Source organism: Saimiri boliviensis, chromosome 9 (assembly GCF_048565385.1).
Source record: "Saimiri boliviensis isolate mSaiBol1 chromosome 9, mSaiBol1.pri, whole genome shotgun sequence".
Taxonomy (NCBI): Eukaryota; Metazoa; Chordata; class Mammalia; order Primates; family Cebidae; genus Saimiri; species Saimiri boliviensis.
Window position 1 is genome coordinate 95,184,352 of NC_133457.1, and position 22,573 is coordinate 95,206,924.

A 22,573-nucleotide genomic window follows, 5' to 3' on the forward strand; every position below is an offset into this window, starting at 1 on the left:
ATGTTGCATTTTCTCTGAAAGAATTACCACAAATTACATTTTTCTGCACCTGTTATGTTTTCAATGATACTTTTATGTCCCTTAGAAAGCGGGGGTCTGGCACATGCCCCTATGTTTCACCTCTTAACCTATCTCTGCCTGGTAACCAACACCTGCTCACTTCCACTTCACTCTCAGCAAACACACTCTAGAAAGAATGGCTACCCATTCGCACCAAGGTGGACATCAGTGAGAACAGCCTGGAGAAATGTCTGCTCAACTGTATTCTCTATTAGGGGTCTGGCGTCGGGGACAGGAAGTGAGTCTATGATTAAGTAAGCCTAAAATAAGCTCAGAAAACACACAGTGAGGCCAGGCACAGTGGCTCATGTCTGTAATCTTAGCACTTTGGGAGGCCAAGGCAGGAGAATTGCTTGAGTCCAGGAGTTAGAGACCAGCTTAGGCAACATAGTTGCCTCCAAAAAACAAAAATTAAATCTCTACCCAAAAAAAAGTTACAAATTGACTGGGTGTGTCACATGCCTGTAGTCCTAGTTACTTGGGAGGCTGAGGTGGGAGGATTGCTTGAGCCTGGAGGTCAAGGCTGCAGTGAACCATGATTGCATCCCTATACTCCAGCCTGGGCAGCAGAGTAAGATCTTGTCTCAAAAAAAAAAAAAAAAAAAGAAAGAAAGAAAGAAAAGAAAATGCAGATTGAAATGAAGCCCAACGAGTTTATTTGTTGCAGGATTTCTCAAAGTCTTTAACTTATTAATATGTTGCCGCTCTCTAGAAGGGGGATATAAAATGCAGCTTTTCTGACTTTTTTTTTTTTTTAATCATGGAACCCTGAGCATCTGCAAGAACAAGTGTTCCCAGGAATTCACCCTTAAAAATAGTGGCTTGGAAGGACCCTGGAGAGACTGAGTTCTAGCATGGAATCAAGGGCATCAGCCCCATGCTAGAGGAGCCAGATGGGGTTAATGGAGCGTTCTCATTAACTGAACATAAAGCAAAACCAAACAAAACCTAGCATCTCTATGTAAGGACAGTTTACACACTTATTTAACACCCTCATTCATCAGATATTTCTGGATGCTTCTTATGTGCTGTGTACTGATCTGGGTCTTGGTCTTGCACTCTACGAATTTCTATGGGATGAGGCAAGTGAAAAAGAATGCTCTTGGGCCAAATTCTGCTTCCATCACTTGCTGGTTGTGGGATCTTAAGAAAACCCCTTGTGGCTAGGCACGGTGGCTCATGCCAGTAACTCCAGAACTTTGGAAGGCCGAGGTGGGTGGATCACTTGAGGTCAGAAGTTCAAGAGCAGCCTGACCAAAGTGGTGAAACCCTGTCTTTACTGAAAATATAAAATCAGTCAGGTGTGGTGGCACATGCCTGTAATCCCAGCCACTTAGGAAGCTGAAGCAGCAGGAGAATCACTTGAATTGGGAGATGGAGGTTGCAGTGACCTAAGATCGTGCCATTGCACTCCCGCCTGGGCAACAAGAGTGAAACTTCACTCAAAAAAACAACAACCAAAAAAAACCCTTGTAAGGATTATGTAATGAAAGCAGCTAACACACAGCACATACCATGCGCCAGGACTGTTATAAACGCTACATACATCGACTCGTCTAATCCTTATAACAACTCTATGAGTCCGGCTTTACGGTGAGCCCTGTTTACAGATGAGGAAACTGAGGCCCAGAAAAGTTTGGTAAATTTCCCAACATCACACACCTGGTAAGCGGCAGAACTGAGATCTGAAACCAGATAGTCAGGCTCCCAAATCTGCAAACCTAACCATATGACATTATTATCTCCAGAGATAACACCTATGGCACATAACATCTATGGTTAGTTGTTCCCAACAGAAGTTCTTCCCTTCGTCCTCACTAACAGAACCCCTTGTTCAGCTGCATGCACAGACACCTGCAAAAGACGATATTCTCAGCCTTCTTTTCTGTTAGGTATGATCAAATGACAAGATCTGGCCAATGGGATGTGAACAGAAGTGAAGTTGGTGTTCTCACGGGTTTTAACCTTTAGCGTGCCCTTTCTTCTGCCTCTTTCTCCTTTTTAGTGTTGGAATGCAGACAGAATGGCTCCCGTGGCCATTTGGGTCCATAAGAGAACTAGGAAGTGGAAGCCATGTATGGTGCAGTAAAAAGATAGACAGAGCCTGGGTCCCTGGCACCATCTGTTTTAGTTATCTAACATTGCATAACAAAACACCCTAAACTTAGGGGTTTACAAGATTGATAACTTTTTTGTTTTTAGAGACAAGGTCTTGTTCTGTCACCTGGGCTGGAGTGCAGTGGTATGATCATGGCTCACTGCAGCCTCAAACTCCTGGGCTCAAGCGACCCTCCTGCCTCAGCCTCCTGAGTAGCTGGGACCACAGGCGTGCACCACAGAACCCAGAAAATTTCTTTTCTTTTTTTTTTTCTTTTAGAGACAGGGTCTCACTATATTGCCCAGGCTAGTCTCATATTCCTGGCCTCAAAGGATCCTCTGACCTCAGCCTCTCAAAGTGCTGGGATTACCGGTGTAAGCCACTGTGCCCAGCCAAAATAATCGTTTATTATCTTTTTTCTTGTCTTTCTGTATTATCTTTCTTCATTTTTTGACAGAGTTTCGCTCTTGTTACCCAGGCTGGAGTGCAATGGTGCGATCTCAGCTCACCGCAACCTCCACCTCCTGGGTTCAGGCAATTCTCCTGCCTCAGCCTCCTGAGTGGCTGGGATTACAGGCAGCCACAACCATGCCCAGCTAATTTTTTGTATTTTTAGTAGAGACGGGGTTTCACCATGTTGACCAGGATGGTCTCAATCTCTTGACCTCGTGATCCACCCGCCTCGGCCTCCCAAAGTGCTGGGATTACAGGCTTGAGCCACTGTGCTGGGCATCTTTCTTATTTTTCATAGGTCCTACAGGTCAGGAATTCAGGATCCACATCCAAGGAGGCTCACTGACTTGGCTGGCAAACTGGTGATGGCTGTAGGCTAGGGACCTCAGTTCCTCTCCACAGGACAGCTTGAGTGTCCTCATGGCATGGTGGCTGCTGTCCCCAGAGTCAATGACTCAAGAGAACAAGGCAGGAGCTCAATGCCTTTATGAGCTAGATTCAGACGTCATGTACTGTCACTTCTGCCATATTCTTTTGGTCACACGAGTCAAATCTGAATCCATGGGAGAGGGGTCACACGCAGATGAATACCAGGAGGCAAGGGTCATTGTTGTCAGTCTTGGAAGCTGGCAGCCACACCACGGAATGCCAGAGCAGCCCCACCTCTAAAGGCCTTGAATGTGAGAGAGAAATACATTTTACCTTGGTTAAGTGAAGTTAAGGTTGTGAATATACACCTATGAATTCTTGACACAAAGTAAGCCTTCAATAAATGCCAACTCTCATTAGTCTTTTTCTCTACGCAGGTTGAGGCATAGGAATTTCTTATGTTCCCCTGTCTACACACAAACATACACACATATACTGCCACCTTCTAGACTGAGGGTACAAGGTAGGTGTGGGGGGCTGTGTATTAGCCTTTTCATTCATTCATTCAACAAGTATTGTATATATATATTTCATTGTTGCTGTTGTTGATGTTGAGATGGAGTCTTGCTTTGTTGCCCAGGCTGGAGTGCAGTGGCACATTCTCAGCTCACTGCAACTTCCACCTCCCGGGTTCAAGTGATTCTCCTGACTCAGCCTCCCGTGTAGCTGAGACTACAGGCGCGTGCCACCATGCCCAGCTACGGTTTGTATTTTCACTAGAGATACGGTCTCCCCATGTTGGCCAGGCTGATCTCGAACTCCTGACCTCAGGTAATCCACCCTCCTTGGCCTCTCAAAGTGCAACAAGTATTCATTATTGCCCACACCATGAGGGAGACAAGCACAACAAGATGGAAAACAACCCATTTCTCCATCATTGGGAAGTCAGATAATTCCAAGTGCCAGGGTCCATGTGGGGAAAGTGGTCCCTCACGCCCTGCTGCTGGGCATGTAGCCATCATAGAGTGCAGAAACTGCGTGCATTCTCTCCACCCCAGGAATCATGCCCCCGAATGTACACCCCAGAGAAGTACACACAGGAGTCCATGAGAGTCACACACTGCAAGTCCGCTGCAGCTTTGCTTGGAGAGGTAGGAACTGGAAGTAGCCAGCGTCCATCACTAAAGGGGAAAAGGAGGCATGGTGACGCACGCATGCTAAGCAACAATGAGAGCAAGGAACTTGAGCTTTAGTCAGCACACAGAGCAGTGTCAAAGAAACAAAATAGCCTATGGTACAGATGGATTGAAACCAATGTTTATGTAATTAACAACCCATACTACAAATCAGCACCATGCACATTTTATAAAGACACATACACATCTGAAGACAGGCATCAAAGATATTAGAGTGGGTGCCCTGTGCTGGGAGGGAAATGGAAGTAAGAATCAGGGATGAAGGGAGAACAGTCAAAATATGGAGTAATGAACATGACAAGACTTTGCAGCATAGTTAGGAAGGAGTGGCAAAGAGGCCTTCACCATCTGCTACTCAGAACACCTGCAGAGGGCTGGGGATATCTGGTCAGACCCAAAGGGACAGCATTCCAGGCAGGAAGGACAGCTGGAGCCTCTGAGAAACAAATACTTTTGTGGGAGTGAAGGGTGCCCATGGTCAGGGAGGTAGGGGCCAGCCTCTGCCCTCTCAGCCTGTAACACCTGTCTCCTCTTACCTGGCAGACTCCTACTCAGCCCTCACAGGCCTCTAGGCTGCTCCAGAGGCCATGCAGTTGGAGAAGGAGCAACGGCTTTGGAGTCAGACTAACCTGAGCTCTCCCATGTTGGCTCACCGTGTGACCTCAGGCAAGTCACTTTCCCCTCTCTGAACCTCCGTTTCTTCATCTGTAAAATGGGAATAATGACAACACCTACCTCAGAAGTTGTGTTGGGGAGGAAGTGAGATGAGCAAAATACACAAAGTCCCTGCCCTGTGGAGCTTTTACCCTAGTGGAGGGAAATAGTTGGTAGACAAATAAACATGCAACATGTCTGCCGCTGCATCCCAGTACCCAGACTGTGCCTAGCACATAGCAGGTGCTCAGTTAATATTTGTAGAATGAATAAGTGAATGAATGAAAGTTGGTGGTAAATGCTATAAAAAGAAATAAAGCAGGATAAGGGGAAAGGGAGAGCTGGGGATGCTGGCATGTGGGGAGGAGCCATCACTGTTAGTTCTGGTGGTCAGGGAGGGTCTCCCTGAGATAAGACTTGAGTGAAGATTTGAAGGAAATGAGGGAAGAAACTATCAGGGGCCAGGGCAGGCAGGAAGAAGTGGGCTCCAGGTTTAGCTGGGAGGCTGGTGTGGCTGGAACAGAGTCAGGGACAGAGAACAGGAGGAGCTGAGGCCCGCCGTGCAGGGGAGCTGAGAATGTGGCACGAGTGCCCTCCCCACTCCCAGGGACGAGACCTAGAAGAGTCAGTGCTGCTCAGCCCTTTCCCACGCAGTTGGCTGGGGCCAGCCCCTAAAAACAGTAGCTGAAACTCCTCTCAGGTATTGAGCTCTCCTGTGTGCCAGGTCCCAGTCCTATTGGCACAAACTCATGGAACCATCACCAGCCCTGGGAATGGGTACTATTATTACCTCATTTTCAGAGCAGGAAACTGAGACTCTGGGAGGCAGCTAACCTTGGATCCGGAACTGGGTCTCTCTGATACTAGACCCTGGCTTGCTCCTACCACATTGTCTTGAAATTCTTTGTTTACAGCTCACCTTCCCCTCTCAGCTGCAGAAGGCCTGTCTCGGTCTCATTCATGGTTTTCTTTTACTCCCAGGGTCCCATGTGTCAAAATCTGCCTAAAGAGCAAATAAATGAATGAGCCTGCAAGGCAAGCCCCTCTTGGTCTTCGGGGCCCAGTTCACGCCCTGTTTGCCATCTCCAGTTGGAGCTGGAATTGGGAGGGGGCTGGACAGAGGAATTTCAAGATGCCTGAGGGTCAGAAGCAGAGAGGAGGGGGAGAAGGGGGAGAAAGCGAAAGTGAAGGGAGCTGGGAGCCCCTGTGAGGAGGCGCAGACAGGGAAGGAAATCTCCCGGTAATAATTCATCAGCTCAGGAAGCAGCGGCCTGGCCGGGGGCTGCGTGTGGGACCAGCCCTGCGGGGAGGGGGCCCAGGCCGGCTGCTTTCCTCCTCCTCAAAGCCCAGCCTGGCTGGGGTCACGGTCAAATGGTGGTGGTTGGGGGAGCCAGGTGTGGGAACAGACTCTCCCGCAGACCCTGGGTCCTAAGGGGCTCCTCCGCCGGCAGCCATGGGAAACCCCTGCTCCCTCTTCATCCCCCAATTCTGACCTGGATCAGGGAAGCCAGGAAAACATAGCATGGCAGAGGTGCAGGCATCGTCAGGAAAACAGATGCCCAGAGGAGCCAAAATGCTCTTAAGAGCCTTTCAACTCCTCTCCCTGCTCTCTGCTACATCGGCTGCCATCCGCGTGTATTTTTAAGACCAAGTGGATGCTGGTTTAGCTAGTGCCTGGAGAGGCCTGAGCAGCAGTGAGATGGAGACCTCAACAACCACTGTTGGCTCAGCAGTACTCTGAGGCGGGACACATCAGGCTGAACAATCTAAGGTTTCTGCAAAGAAGGCAGGCACTGAGGAAAGATAGCCCATGTGTATGTGATGGGATGGTGTGGTGGGACTCCAAGAGGTAGTGAAACCGGACAGGCTGGGGCTAGCACCCCCACTCCCACCTGCATGGCTGAAGGCCAGAGCGCTCTTATCTGTAATTCAGGGCTGCCATCCTACAGCCTCAGCTGGCGCAATCGAGTAGACAGCACCGAGTCTGGCACACAGTAGCTCCTCAACTAAAATGTCAGTCCCGTGAGGGTGAAGAATTTGTTTTGTTCGTGGCTGTATCCTCAGACTTAAAACCATGCCTAACAGATAGTAGGGACCCAACAAATATTTGTTGAATGAATGAAAGAACTACTGGTGTATGTGTATTGTAGTTTTGTTTTGCTTTTTTTTTTTTTTTTTTAACTTTGTCTTCAGGAACAAGACACTGTCGAATCCGCATTTAGAAAGATTATAGCTTTTAAAGTGTTCTCCACGGACACCACCACTATCACCAATGGCTTTGTTACAAAAAGCAGGTTCCTGGGCCCGTTCCAGAACTGCTCAATCAGACTGGGAGCGACCTGGGACTCTGTAATGGCAAAAGCCCCTTCCCCAATTTTTATGCACATGAAAGTTGCAGAACTACAGGATTCGAATTTGAGGGCAGGAAGACACTAGCTGTTTCTCTGGAATCTGAACGTTCCGAACGAGGACACCGAGGCCAAGAGAGGAGAAAGGGACCTGCTCGCGTCACCCAGGTGGTCTAGGCTGGGGACAAGAAGTTCGGATCTGGTCCCACCCCGGCCAACTCGCCCAGACCTCCAACATCTGCCGGGTTCGCCAGACGGGAATCGGAGCCTTCGGGGTGGGCCACCAGCTCCCGGGCCGCTTTCAACCTGGGGATCGGGGGCGGTGGGCGCGTCGCCATTGGCCCGGGCGCGGCGAGCGCCTCCCCATTGGCCGGGCGGAGCCCTCCGCCCCCGGCCGGGGCGGCCTTGCCATTGGCCCCTCCCTCGCCTATAAGGCGGCGGCCGGCTGGGCCGTGGGAGCGCGCGGGAGCGCACGGCGGGGCGCGGCCAACGCTGGGACGCGGCGCACGGAGGGACGCGGCCGGCGCCCATGGCGTTCGCGCTGCTGCGGCCCGTCGGCGCGCACGTGCTGTACCCGGACGTGCGGCTGCTGAGCGAGGACGAGGAGAACCGCAGCGAGAGCGACGCGTCGGACCAGTCGTTCGGCTGCTGCGAGGGCCTGGAGGCGGCGCGGCGCGGCCCGGGTCCCGGGGGCGGGCGGCGGGCAGTCGGCGGCGCGGGCCCCGTGGTGGTGGTGAGACAGCGGCAGGCGGCCAACGCGCGGGAGCGGGACCGCACGCAGAGCGTGAACACGGCCTTCACGGCGCTGCGCACGCTCATCCCCACCGAGCCGGTGGACCGCAAGCTGTCCAAGATCGAGACGCTGCGCCTGGCGTCCAGCTACATCGCGCACCTGGCCAACGTGCTGCTGCTGGGCGACGCGGCCGACGACGGGCAGCCGTGCTTCCGCGCTGCGGGCGGTGCCAAGAGCGCCGTCCCCGCCGCCGCCGACGGCGGCCGCCAGCCCCGCTCCATCTGCACCTTCTGCCTCAGCAACCAGCGCAAGGGGGTGAGTGTGCTTCCTCCCTGTCTGCGGCCGCCGGGTCGGGGTCGGCGGGGGACGGGGCTTCTTGGGGAACTGGAGAGGTGCAGGGACCCCAACGACGCAAGGGGGAGGCGACGTGGAATTCGTGCTGGGTGCGGTGCCCCAAGCCCAGGGTCTGGTGTGGAACAAAACCGCTGACTTAATGTCCTGTCCCCCAAACCGAAAGGATGCAGGAAAACCCAGAGCTTGGTCTGATTTAACTTGCTCGGTGTGGGATATCCCCTCCAAGGAAAGGTGTGCTGGTACTTCCTTCCTGCTGGGAAGACGGCTTGAGGAGGGAGTAACAAAGACCATCTTTTATTGAGTCTTCCTCTGTGCTGATGCGCTCTGCATCCACTTTTTTGTCTTCACAAGAATCCCTTCAGGCAGGTAGTTTTTCTGCCCGTTTTACCTTGATGAGGATCTGAGCATCCGAGATGGAATCACCTGCCCGCATTTACTCAGCTGGGAAGCCAGAGTGCCGGCCCTGGGTTTGCCCGGTGTGTGTTTCCCCCACCTTGAAATAATTGTCCCCGGTCCTAAGATCTGAGCCACGAGCAGGAGACTGAGAAGAAAGGAGGACACATACCCCCAACGGAGAGCCTGAGGTACCCAGCTGATGAGCAGTGGGAGTGAAGAAGGGGCCCCCTAAGAGCCCCCAGCCCCCAAAAGGACATGGCTTTGGGAGAGGGCACTCTTGGGTCAGCTGAGGGAGCTGGCGTGCAGCCCCTGCGGTGTACGCTGGGTAAGGAAGTGGACCAGGCTGGTAGGAGTGGGCGGGGCTGTGTGGCAGCAGAGGTTGCCTCTTGGCTGAAACCTTGCCCAGGCTCCAGGGAACCTGCTTCATCCCCAGACCCTGTGCCTTTCTGGCCTGAGTTTTTCCTACAGTAAAGAAGCCTGTCTAACAACTTGTATTCCAGCAGCTACCATTTACATCTGGGGAAACTGAGGCTGAGAGCGTACTGGCTTTTGGTGGCCAAGTGGAAGGGCATAGGGAATTGGAGTTAGGCCCCGGGCTTCGCGCTCTTTGGTTCTCACAGCTGCCGTAGGTCCCTTGCTCCACCCTGTTCTGGGGAGACCTCTGCGTCCTAGCCTGAGACCACCCTCAGTCTGGCTCATGAGACATCCAGCCTGGTTTCTCAACACTTGGCTGCCTCCATTGCCCTGAATCGGTCTTCTTAGCCTCAGGCTTGCACCTGCTCCAGGGTCCCCACTGTTCCCAGCCGTGGGCCCTGCCAGTTTCCTAGTCTGGGCAGAGAAGCCAGGAGTGGGCCTTTAAGGCTTCCAGCCTGGGATGGGAAGGGCTAAGGGGGCCCTTGAGGATACTCCCTGACTGTCTTTCACCCATTCATTCTGGTCAGCAACCCTTAGCTGCCTTCTTTTGGTTCTGAGGACCCCAGAGAAGCACGTTGTAGGTCCCCACCCACCCACCAGTCAGGACCTCACAGTGCAGCCCCAGGGTCAGGGCAGGGAGATGAAGATGAGGATGCTGTGGTCTGATGGTGGAGGAGGGTTACGACAAAGGCATTGTCATAGCCCAGAGGAAGCCCTCAGACCAGAGTGAGTGCTGACAGGCTTTCCGTGCCGCATTTCTGAAGGATGCTTTAGAACGGGGCAGGCCTATGAAGGGGTAGGAAAGGGTATTCTAGGATTGGGGCACATGGCAAGAGCTGAGGCCTGGAGAAGGAAGAGAGAAGAGGTTAAAAGTGGCGAGAATGGCGGGGCACTGTGGCTCACGCCTGTAATCCTGGCCAAGGCAGGTGGATCACGAGGTCAGGAGATTGAGACCATCCTGGCCAACATGGTGAAACCTTGTCTCTACTAAAAATTAGCTGGGTATGATGGCGCGTGCCTGTAATCCCAGCTACTCAGGAGGCTGAGGCAGGAGAATCGCTTGAACCAAGGAGTCGGAGGTTGCAGTGAGCCGAGATCGCACCACTGCACTCCAGCCTGGCAACAGAGAGAGACTTCATCTCAAAAAAAAAAATAATAAAAATAAAAATAAAAATTGGCGGGAATGCAGAGCAGGAGCACACTGGCCAACAGTAGCAGTGACAGCGGTCTTCATGAGCACCGATCTGTGCTGAGAGCTCTTCATGAGTTATTAGAAGCCTGCAACAGCCAGGAACAAGGCGCTCTGGTTATCCCCACTTGCTTCGAGATGCTACCAGTGGTGCAGAGACACACAGCTGGTGATGGAACCAGGGTTCAAACTCAGGCCTGCCTGATTGGGACGTGGGATAAGTTACAGGGGGAAGTCCCTGTAACTGTCATGTGTCCACCCCCACAGCAGACAGGCTGGGGGACTTCTCTGCAGGTCTCAGGCCTGTGCCACAGCTCACGGGGACGTCCCCTGGGCCTGGTTGCTTCCCTGAGATCTGTCTATGGGACCAAGAACCCAGCCAAATTTGGCTGTAGAAACCATGCTGTCGACCCCACGGGCTCCTCTGGGAATAGGCAAGAGGGCCGATCCTGGCCAGCTATGGCCCCTCAAAGACTCCGCTGAAAGAAAACTGACCGTCTTGGGAAGCTCTTGCTCCCATGTGAGCTTTGGGGGCCAGAGAACTGTAAGACTCAAGACCCCATTCCTTCATCTTGAGCTACCTCCTCCCTCCCATCCTGGCCAGTCTGGAATTGGGATCCTCATGGAGACAGTTCCTGTAGCATCTTTCTGTTGACTGATGAGTTAGGTATGGCCCTCTGTGGTAGAATCAGCAAGTGGGAGGTAGAAACAGAGTTCTTGTCTCTGCCCTGTTTTCCCTTTGTCACCTGGGGGTGGTGAGGTTTGGACAGGATCATCATGTAAGGCTCTCCCCTGTTGGTATACCCAGAGGGTAGCTGGGGCCAGGAGGCACTATGATGATGCTGATAATAATACTTGTGAACATTTATTGAACACTTAACTATATTCCCAACACTGTGCCAAGGTTTTGCCTAGGTTAGCCTGTGTAATCCCTTGTTAGCTTGTGTGATCTTGTAAGGTAACTCCCCTTTACGGGGAAGGAAACTGAAGCTCAATGAGATGAAATCACTTCCCTGAGATCCAGTAGGTTGCCCTTGGCAAAGTAGGGATTGAAGCCTAGGTCTGTCTCACGTGGGCCTAACTCCTAACCACGGTGCTTCCCGAAGACCCTTGGTGCTAAGTTCCTAAGGGACAAACAAACTGGGGTCTTGTCAGGATCTCTTCTTTTTTTTGAAATGGATTCTCAATTTGTTCCCCAGGCTGGAGTACAACGGCGTGATCTCGGCTCACTGCAGCCTCCACCTCCCAGGTTCAAGCAGTTCTCCCACCTCAGCCTCCCAAGTAGCTGGGATTATAGGCATCCGCCACCATGCCTGACTAATTTTTTGTAATTTTAGTAGAGACAGGTTTTGCCGTGTTGGCCAGGCTGGTTTTGAACTGCTAATGTCAGGTGATCTGCCCACCTCGGCCTCCCAATGTGCTGAGACTATAGGCGTGAGCCACCATGCCCAACCATCAGGACCTCTTTTAAGCACACTTAGCAGCTTAGACAGCTGTATTCACATTCGACTGCACCTTGAGATGGCAAGTAAAATCGTTTTGTCCCCATTTCACAGATAAAGAAACTGAGGTTCAGGGAGATGAACAGTCCCAGCATTCTCCTGGGACCCAGGTCTTCAGATGACCTCCAGACTTGGGATAGGAGGGGGTGGCTCTCCCTATCCCCAAGGACTTAAAGAGTAAAAGAGGGGAAGGCCAGTTTTCTAATTCAACCTTAATATTGCACCCCTCCCCATCCACCCTTCTCAGCCACTCCTGCCAGAGTTTGTCTGAGAAGCCCAAGCCCCAGGCTCTGCTGGGACTGTGGCCTCAGCCCTCAAAATAGCCCTGCCTGTGAGTGAACATGCTGTCCCTGGGCTGCAAGAGCCTCCAGGGAGGCTGGGCTGCATCTGGATGGATCTGCCCCAACCTGGGCCTGTGGGTGGAGGGGGCAGGGGGCAGAGCTCCCAGATGGTCAGCTGTTTCTCTAAATGGGCTGAGAAAGCTGCCTGTTCCATCATCATCTAGCCAGGCTCGGGGCAATGAGCATTTACAGTGGGATTTCAGATACTGGCGTATCCTGGAAACAGGACAGATTGTTGGACAACGTAGATTTCAAGCCCAGCTCTTTTACAACTGGCTGGGTGCCTCTGGGCCAGTCACTCAGTGGCTGGAGGCCTCCAAAGAGGGGGTGCTCTAACATCTGTGACCTCTCTGGCTTACGGTGAGGATGAAACCCATGTGTCCAGTCTGAAAATACCAATGAGAAGAGCTGGTAGAGACGGCCCCTGTAGGGATTCATGGCTTCAGAGATTGCCACCATTAGTCCATCTTGCAATGGCTGCCACTGAATTCAGGCCGCATTGATTGGTGCCCGCTCCAAGCCAGGTCCTGGACCAAGAGAGCCCAGGCTGGAAATGGGGCCACAGAGTGAAGAACTCCTTTTCCTTACAACTCCCTGAGATCTCAGTCCAGATGGGTTGGCGGGGGGACAAAGGAGAGACCCTGCCTTGTCCTGAGACTCATCACCATGGAATGCCCCAGAAAGGGCAGGAAGTGCTAGGAATAGAGAAACCTTTCCAGGGAGACAAGACCTGATAGCACGATCCTGGCAAAGGGGACACCCTGAGGGATGTCAAGGAGGCCAGAAAATCAGTCCCCTTTTGAAGGTGACTGAGTGAGCCACTAGGCAGGCAGTCAGGCAGGGAAAGGACTGCTGTGGAGTGTGCTGGTTTTGCCCTTGTAAAATATGCTTTAAAATGTATTGGATTTTTTTTTTTTAAAGCAACAGATCACATGGGAAAGAAATGGAAAAGGTAAAAAAGTATAACGTGAATACAAAAATTAGCAGGGCGTCGTGGCAGGGGACCGTAGTCCCAACTGCTCAGGAGGCTGAGGCAGAGAATCACTAAAACCTAGGAGGCAGAGGTTGCAGTGAGCGGAGATCACACCACTGAACTCCAGCCTGGCAACAGAGTGAGACTCGGTCTAAAAAAAAAAAAAAAGCATAGCGTGAGAAAGCCTTCCTCCCATCCTCTCTCCATCATCAAATTCCTCTCTGAAGAAACCCACTCGCAATTTCCCATGTGCACTTCTTTCCAGCACACAGGCGCATTCACTCAGTCTGCCCCTTGCTTTTGTCCTTAAACAATGTCATTTGGCAGCCATCCATATCGGTCCATATCAGAATGATATCAGAGAACGGGTTTCTTCTGCTTTCTGCTGCAGAGAACTTGATCGTGTGGCTAAACTGTGATTTATTTATCAAGATCCCTGTCGGTGGGTACAGAGGTTAGTTCCAGTGTTCACATTGGCCTAATCACACCTCCTTATGCCTCCTTCTCCCCCTCTACAGGGTGGCCGTCGTGACCTGGGGAGCAGCTGCTTGAAGGTGAGGGGAGTGGCCCCCCTTCGAGGGCCACGGAGATGAGCCTGGACCCTGGAGAAGGAGGCCAGGAGCCAGCCACTGGCTGGACAAGGAAGAAGACCCCAGGAGCCAAGCCCACCCCTTCTTTGTGTGAGAACCAGGGGACTGTGGCCTGGGTCCAGGACACTCTGGGCAGGGCCCTCGGGACATCTCCACCCAATCCTGGAGAGCCGTGAGCATCCATTCAGCCTGCCCAGCTCTGGCTGGTCAGAGACAAGGCAGAACTTTGGGAAAGGCAAAGACTATTGGTGACAGACGGTGTGTGCGTGTCCATGCATGAGTGTGAATGTGTATATGAGAGAGAATTGATGAGGTTAAAATAAAAGGTATTTTTAAATAAAAGATGTCATTCTGAGCTGAGGAGGGGCCCATGGACATTGGACATCAGAGGCGGGCCTTCCCCTGGACCTAGAGAGAGGCACAGATGTTCCAGGGGCTGCCCTGAGCCCTGGAAGGGTGGGGCTGGGGAAGGCAGGCAGAGCCCCGTCTCCGGGAGCCGTAACCAAACTTTCTCAGTCTGCTATTTATCAGATGTTCTTTTTTTTTTTTTTTTTTTGAGGCGGAGTCTCGCTCTGTCACCCAGGCTGGAGTGCAGTGGCACAAGCTTGGCTCACTGCAACCTCCACCTCCTGGGTTCAAGCAATTCTCCTGCCTCAGCCTCCTGAGCAGTGGGGGCTACAGGTGCACACCACCACAGCCAGCTAATTTTCTTGTACTTTTAGTAGAGACGGGGTTTTACCATATTGGCCAGGCTGATTTTGAACTCCTGACTTCATGATCTGCCCGCCTTGGTCTCCCAAAGTGCTGGAATTACAGGCGTGAGCCACCGCACCCAGCCTATGAGATGTTCTTAACAACTGTTAGGTGTCTGGTATGGTTGGTAAAGAAATCTTAATTTTATTTATTTTTTAATAAGGACTGTGTTTATTTCATTCATACGGTTCAAAACTCAGAAGGTAGCAGAGGATATGTGGTAAAGTCTTCCTGCCCCCAGCCCGCCCCGTCCTGCCCAGCTGTCTTCTCTGCAAGCAGCCTGGGGCCCCAGTTGCTTGTGATGTCCTATTCCCTGTGAGTGATCAGGCAAATACACAAATGACAGCACATGATGCACACTTTCGGCTCCTTCCTTTTTTTCCTTAATCGAGCTTGTTATCATCCCAAGTTGGTACGTCAAGAGTATGTCATTTCTTCCTGAGCTGCCTGTTCCATTTTGTGAGCATATCACCCCTTAACCCACCGTTCTTTGATGCCATCACCAACAAGGCATGTGGTTTTCCACAAGTGCCAATGAGTCCATGCTAAACGGGAATATTCTTACCCCTGTGTTCACTGAAATGATTTGGAAGACCGACGACACCCAGAGGCACGTGGCAGGGTGACACCCCAAGGTCTGTCTGCCTTTGAAGCCAGAGCAGCTCCTTCCCTGCCCTGAAGATGCCCTAGGTGGAAAGCCGGCACTTGTTACCCCGACTACACTCCCAGGACCCCTAGGAGGTGGGGGCTGGTGTCTCCCCCATTGCAGACTCGGCTGAGACAGGGATGGGGCAGCTGATCAGTGCAGCTAGGAGTTCTTGGCTTTCTCAGGCTGGTTGTGTCCCTGTGACGTCAGGATCAGAGCAGCTCAGGAGAGCCAGAGTAAGGCCAGGATAGCCAGGCAGCCACCCTCTCCTCGGCAAGGTGCATTCATGTGCCTATTTCAACAGTTTATTTATTTAACAAATACTTTTTTATTTTTAGTTTATTTTTCTAGAGACAAGGTCTCACTATGTTGTCCAGGCTGGTCTCTAACTCCTGAGCTCGAATGATCCATTTTATGTTTACTGACAAGTCTGGCCCGAGTCCATGTTCCTATTCCCTCTGTTCTGCCTCTACCCCACTCCCCTGCATTTGCCTCTCTGAGCCTGAATTGTGGCTGCCCATTTTGCAGATTGACAGATTGCCAGTATCCTCTGTGTGCCAGGCACTATGCCAGACGCCATGGGAATGAGCCCCGCTGACCTAACCTTCCTCGCACATGAAAACCCAGGCCCAGGGAGAACAAGGGAGTTGTGGAATTGCCAGTCCCTAGGCTGGAGCAGCCCATGAAACCACCATGCTTAACCCCTTTGGCATAAGAAATAGAGGAAGGAGGGCCCCAAGGGGCCAGGGTCCCCCACCTGGGAGCTTTCCCAGCACCTTCTACCTCACTTCCCCGCTGTTCCAGGGACACTGCTTGTGCCTATCCTGTGTCCCAGCGAGGCTGCGCTTCCCCCTTCAGGAGCTGATTAGGAAAGCACATTGCTCCCCCTGCGCCTACCCCGGCCAGGTACAGGCAGCCTCTGGCAAAGCCACAGGAAAAGGACTGTGGCCTTGTCAATGGCAGGAAACCTGGGAGTGGGGGCAGAGCAGACACTTGGGTGCTCTGGCTGGAGGCCCACTCCGCCACCAGATTTGCTGGGTGACCCCAGAAATGTTGCTTGACCCCTCTGGGCCTCTCTGGCTCAATCTCTAGCAAGAGCAGCTGCAACAGAAAGATAAGTATTTGTTTTGCTTTGTTAGATGGTTTTTAATAGACCCTGTGTGTATTGATAAGTAATCCAAGTTGTATCTAACAGTATGCAGGGGAAAGTACAGACCTCCCTCAGGCCCCTCCCCAAAGGCAGCTTCCTGCATGTCCTTCCAGAAAGGCTGTATACTGACGACTGTTTCTGAAAAAGTATTTATAGGTTTCTCTGAGACAGGGTCTCACTCTGTCGCCCAGGCTGGAGTGCAGTGGCACGATCATAGCTTGCTGTGGCTTGACCTCCTGTCCTCAAGTGATCCTCCCACCTCCGCCTGTGGAGTAGCTGGAAATAGGGTCTGGCTAATTTTATTTATTTATTTATTTTGTAGAGACAGGGTCTTGATGTGTTGTCCAGGTTGGTCTCCAGCTCATGGGCTCAGGCAATCCACCTCAGCCTCTCAAAGTGCTGGGATTATAGGCGTGAGCCCCTGTACCCAGCTCTGCAGTGTTTTCATTAAACTTGCACACATACACTTAACACAATCATTTAAACCATGCTAAGTTTACGCTTTTTTTTTTTTTTTTTTTGAGACGGATCTCACTGTCACTCAGGCTGGAGTGCAGTGGTGTGATCTTGGCTCACTGCAACCTCCACCTCCCTGATTCAAGTGATTCTCTTGTCTTGACCTCCTGAGTAACGGGGAGTATAGACATGCACCACCACACCTGGCTAATTTTTGTATTTTTAGTAAAGATGGGGTTTCACCATGTTGGCCAGGTTGGTCTCAAACTCCTGACCTCAGGTGATCCACCTGCCTCAGCCTCCCAAAGTGCTGGGATTACAGACATGAGTTACTGCACCCAGCCAAGTTTACACTTCTTATGGAAGTATAAGACACATTCAGGAAAGTGCACAGGGTGTAAGGGTACAGCTCAATGGATTTTCACAAGCTGAGCACACCTGTACACCCAGCATGGAGATCAAGAAATGCAATTAGCAGCTTCCCAGGAGCCAGCCCCCGTTGCATGTCTACTCATACTGGTTCTTTCCTTTGTATGAGACACAAAAAATAATAAACTAATATTAAGTCTCCTCTCCCAGTCACCCAGCTCCAGTCTTCAGAGGCAATTACTATGTTAAGGTAACCAGGATCCTAAGGATTCCTGCAGAGATGGTCTGCATGTATAGGCAAGTTACATAGATACTGCTTTCCATGCAAGTGGTATACACATTGTATACTTGCCTCTCTGTGCTTGGATTTTTTTTTTCTTAACCGTGCTCCTTGGAGACCCTTGGTTGCTCACAGAGCGGTTTTATACCTTTTCATAGCTGCATAGTGCTCTATTATGCATATTTTGCAGCTTGCTATCTTCCTGCTAATGGACAGTTAATGCCCATGAGCCTTTGTGATCTGCAAGTTCAGACCAACACACGTGACTGGGGAGAAGCATAGCTCAGGGCCAGTACCTCTGGGAACATTTTCTAACACCATCTGCTTTCCCAGCATGCACATCACCTGCAGGATGGTCCAGCCCAGCCAAGCTTCTCCGGGTCAATTCGGGGCCAGAGGAGTAAAGTTGCTCCAGAAGAAGAAATCCAGGACTGAAAGGGTTGGAATGACCAACTCAGCCAGGCCACCGTGGACCCCAAAGGGATACACCCTCCCCACAAATCTTGACTCATGAAGCATCAGCATGAGAATAATCTTATAGTTCATCATTTCACAATGAAGAAAGTGAAACAAGACAGGAAGCAACCTGCCCAGGGTCCCCCAGCAAGTCCTTGGCCCTGTTGGACCACCAAGAACCCAGATCTTCCTCCTTGCTATGTAGGGCTCTCTCTTCTCTAACTCCACAGTTATGAGCAGGAAGGCCTCAGAGGTCACCCATGGCAACCTGAAGCTCAGAGAGGAGCAGTGATGAGCCCCAGTTGCTTGAACAGCTTGGTAAAATGCCTATGCACTTTACATAAAATGCTATGCACTTTACATAAAATACATACAGCTTCTGCAGGGGCAGTGGCTCATGCCTGTAATCACAGCATTTTGGAAGGCCGAGGAGGGCAGATCACTTGAGGCCAGGAGTTCAAGACCAGCCTGACCAACATGGTGAAACCTCATCTCTGCTAAAAACACAAAAAAACAGCATCTGGAGCTGAGCAGGGCTGAGAACACAGGACCTCTTCCTCCAGCCCTGAGCGCCCACAGCACTTCAGGCCCTGTCACTGGCCCAGGGCACTTCCATTTTATGAAGATTTTGTTAGGTAAAAAAAAAAAAACACCATGAAGCAGAGTGCAAGACTATGGCATATTTGGTAAGTTTTTGGTACGTTAACTTTGTTTGTTTGAGACATGGTTATACCCTGTCATCCAGGCTGGAGTGCAGTAGCACGATCATGGCTCACTGCAGCCTCTACCTCCAGGGGTCAGGTAATCCTAGTGCCTCAGCCTCCTGAGTAGCTGGGACTACAGGTGTGCACCACCATGCCCAGCTAATTTTTTGTTTTGGGGGCATTTCACCATATTGCCTAGGCTGGTCTCAAATTCCTGGGCTCAAGCAATCCTCCAGCCTCAGCCTCCCAAAGTGCTGAGATTACAGGTGTGAGCCACTGTGCCTGTCCTGGCAAGTAAACTCTTAACTATGTCCACACAGTCAGGAGCACAATGCATTATTTTGGATCATATAATTAGAGGATTTACAGAAACATTGGTTCATGGAACATATATATGCAGTTGGATGTCTTTGTTCAACCCCATCTGTGTCTCTTATGACTGTATATTTTGCCTTGTGTCGTTGTGATATCAAGTCTAGACCTGAATAGGTAAATGCAGTACATGACTTTGAACTGGATCCTATATTTCAGAGGGGAAAATGTGACAGGGGACCTTCTTGGTACAGTTGACAATTTTTTTTGAGACATGGTCATACAAAATTATGAACAATAGATTGAAGTATTGCATCAAGGTTAAATTTTCTGTATTTGCTAACGGCACCCTGATTGTGTCAGAGGATATCCCTGTGCTTAAGAAATACATCCTGGGCCAGGCACGGTGGCTCAGCCTGTAATCCCAGCACTTTGGGAGGCCAAGGCAGGCAGATCACCTGAGGTGAGGAGTTCAAGACCAGCCTGGCCAACATGGGGGAACCCCGTTTCTACTAAAAATACAAAACTTAGCCAGGTTTGATGGCAGGCACTTGTAATCCCAGCTAATAGGGAGGCTGGGGCAGGAGAATTGCTCGAACCCGGGAGACGGAGGTTGCAGTGAGCCAAGATCACACCATTGCACTCCAGCCTGGGCAACAGAGCAAGACTCCCATCTCAAAAAAAAAGTAGAGAAGTATGATGTAGTTAACATGATCTCAAATGGTTCAGAAGACAGATAATACATTTGTGAGAGAAAAGGATAGAGTAAATAAGACAAACTTAAAATTTGGTGAATCTGAGTACAGGGTATATGGGGGTTCCCCACACCAGCTTTGTCACTTCTCTGCATGTTGGAAATGATTGCAAAATGAAAAGTTAAAAAGAAGTTGGGATCTTGGCCTACTATGATGCAAGGCCTGCCAAATAATGTCCCGGCCCTCTCTGATGCACCCTGGCTTTAGCTTGTCCAACGGAAGATGGAAAATATCCCCAGTGGACCCAGGTGTCTCTGCTCATGACTCTCAGGCTCCTGTGCCCCATAGGAGGCTAAGGTGGTCCCAGCCCCCGAGCCCCCTGCCACCATGATTTATGTCCCTATGAGCCTCAGCAGCTGTGAGCACAGGTCCCACTGGGCAGCCGGCTGGGGGGGCTGGCGTTTGCTTCTCAGCGTATCTAATCCAGACCAGATTTGCAGACCCCACGGGCCTGGGATAGTGCTCCCAGGGGGATAAGGTCAGAGGGCAGGCCAGCAGGGCCTGGAAACTAAGGAGGCACTAAGAATGAACAGGCTGGAAGACAGGAGACCTAGCACTGCTCCTGTGTGACCCAGGGTGGGTGTCTGGCCCTCTCTGGCCCTTGCTTTTCCTCATGTCGGCACAGCCGGCAACTTTGTCAGCTGGGTCAGACTGGCCTTGCGGAAGGGAAGGCTGGTAAAATCTAGGAGTTGTTTTTTTCTGAACAGCTTGGAAAAATGCCTGACTTTTTGAGGACCTACTTTGTATCAGGCCTCAGGCCATGCACTTTACATAAAATAAATACAGCCTCTTGTGGTGGGTGGGGTGGTTCATGCCTGTAATCACAGCACTTTGGAAGCCCAAGGAAGGCAGATCACTTCACTTGAGGCCAAGAGCTCAAGACCAGCCGGGCCAACATGGCAAAACCCCATCTCTACTCAAAATACATAAATTAGCTGGGCATGGTGGTGCGCGCCTGTAATCCCAGCTACTCAGTGTAAAATCCCTTGAGCCTGGGAGTCGTAGATTACAGTGAGCTGAGATCACACCACTGCCCTCCAGCAGCCTGGGGGACAGAGTGAGACCCTTTCTCAAAATACATACATACATACATACATACATACATACATACAGTTTGCTGAAAAGATTGTTAGATACGTATTATTATTGCCTCATTTTATAGATGAGGAAACGGAGTCACAAGGAGGTTAAAGAACTTGCCTAAGGTGACTAACCGGTAAGCAAGTGGATTTGAATCAGATGTTCTAGCTGCAGAGCCCCACTGGGCTTTCAACCACCAACCCCACATGGCCTCATCAGGTGCATGCCTAGTCCTGATGTTGACGGAACTGTCGTAGACCAACATAAGGCGGGCAGACTTAGTCTGTTAGTCAGTGAGTCCGTCCACAAACCTATTTTAAACTCCTCCATGAACTACACGAGGCTCTAGGGATGACCAGAGAATAAGCCAGATGTAGTACCTGACCTCATGGAGGTCACAGCCTACTGAAAAAGCAGGCTCTGAGCAAATAATAAAAATGGGATGGGTGCTTCTAAGACATGTGAGAACGCATGGCTGGGAGACCTGTGGCATCATTAGGAATGCTGCTTCCAAGGTGAGGAAAGGGTTTGCCGAGTGTGAATGGTTCTGCAGCTTCCAGGCCACCCCTGCATCAGTATGAACGGTCAGGTACCTGTAGGAACCTGGGTCTCCCCTGAACACAACCCCTGAGTCCCCAACACATCTCCTTTGAGCGCCCAGAGCAGCCCCGTGAAGCTGTCAAAGCAACACGAGGCCAGCTGGACAGAAGTTGAACGTGAACCTGGCACTGCGTCAGTGCCAGGCGCTGTGCCAAGGCCTGTGACTCATTTACTCCTCTATGACCCGGTGAGACAGGGGCTGTCACTCTCCTCACATGGCCACCAAAGAACAGAACCAAGATGTGGATGAGGCTGGGTCCAGAGCTCACTCTCTTCACCTCCCTGCTCTGCTGCCTCTGTGCTAAATGCCAAGCAACCCAAGTGCCTGGTGGCGCCGGTGCACGGTGGGTGCCTAGCAAATACGAAGGACCAAGAGGCACCATTCTGTCTCATTCACTCTGCATAACCACCCTGCAAGGCCAGCCTAACCCGTTTCAGAGGTGGCACTCAAAGAGAAGCAGTGACCAGCCTAAGGTCACACAGCTAGGAGTGCAGAGTTGGACCTCAAACCCAGCTCTGTGGATCGTCCCATCTGCAGAAAACCCAGTTTGGAAGACAGTAGCAAAGAGTCTTGGGGCTGTTTGTTTGTTTCAGACAGTCTTGCTCCATCGCCCAGGCTGGAGTGCGGTGGCAAGATCTCAGCTCGCCGTAACCTCTGCCTTCCAGGTTCAAGTGATTCTCCTGCCTCAGCCTCCCGAGTAGCTGGGATTCAGGAGCATGCCACCACACACGGCTAATTTTTGTATTTTTGGTAGAGATGGGGTTTCTCCATATTGGCCAGGCTGGTCTTGAACTGCCGACCTCAGGTAAGCCGCCTGCCACGGCCTCCCAAAGTGCTGGGATTACAGGCATGAGCCACTGCACCCGATCTGGAAGATACTGGCAAAAAGCCTTTAACCATAGAGAAGAAAGGGTGGGCCCAGGGCTCAGGGAGGGAGAAAAAACAATGACCAACTGGGAACTCTGTGGGAACCTCTCTTACCCCCCACCACCACCCCAGCCGGGGTCCTCCCCAGGAAGCAGCCAGGGCCGAGAAGCAAAGGGGCCAGGGAGGTGAGCCTTGGATTCCCAAGAAGCAGACCCCCTTGCGCCCCCGGGTGGGAGGGCTAAAGAGCCACCCAGGAGTCAGGCTTGCCTTCTGCTCTCTCCACCCACCCTCACTCTCCTCCCAGAGGCAGCCCCTGCTTCTCCCCACCCCCCACTGCCTCTCTCTGTCCTTACAGCCCAGGCCGACCGCCTCCCCTGCCCCTGGCTTTCAGAAAGCCCTGGAAAGGCTTCCTTCTTTGAGACAGGAAGGTGTCCTCAAGTCTCAGGAAGGAAAAACAGTCAAGCTGAACCCACT

At 51.5% G+C, this 22,573-nt stretch overlaps 1 protein-coding gene across 1 annotated transcript; it reads left to right on the top strand.

Moving 5' to 3' along the window:
- The first annotated feature begins 7,635 nt into the window (after positions 1-7,635).
- Positions 7,636-15,933, top strand: TCF15 (transcription factor 15). Its single transcript, XM_010351831.3, has 2 exons — positions 7,636-8,226; positions 13,599-15,933. Exons 1-2 carry the CDS (start codon positions 7,708-7,710, stop codon positions 13,671-13,673), a joined length of 594 nt encoding a protein of 197 aa, XP_010350133.2. The 5' UTR covers positions 7,636-7,707; the 3' UTR covers positions 13,674-15,933.
- The last annotated feature ends 6,640 nt before the right edge of the window (positions 15,934-22,573 follow it).

Coding starts and splice junctions, on each gene's coding strand:
- TCF15 (XM_010351831.3), top strand. CDS start 7,708: ATGGCGTTCGCGCTGCTGCGGCCCGTCGGCGCGCACGTGCTGTACCCG. Junction 8,227..13,598: donor TCAGCAACCAGCGCAAGGGG/GTGAGTGTGCTT, acceptor CCCCCTCTACAG/GGTGGCCGTCGTGACCTGGG.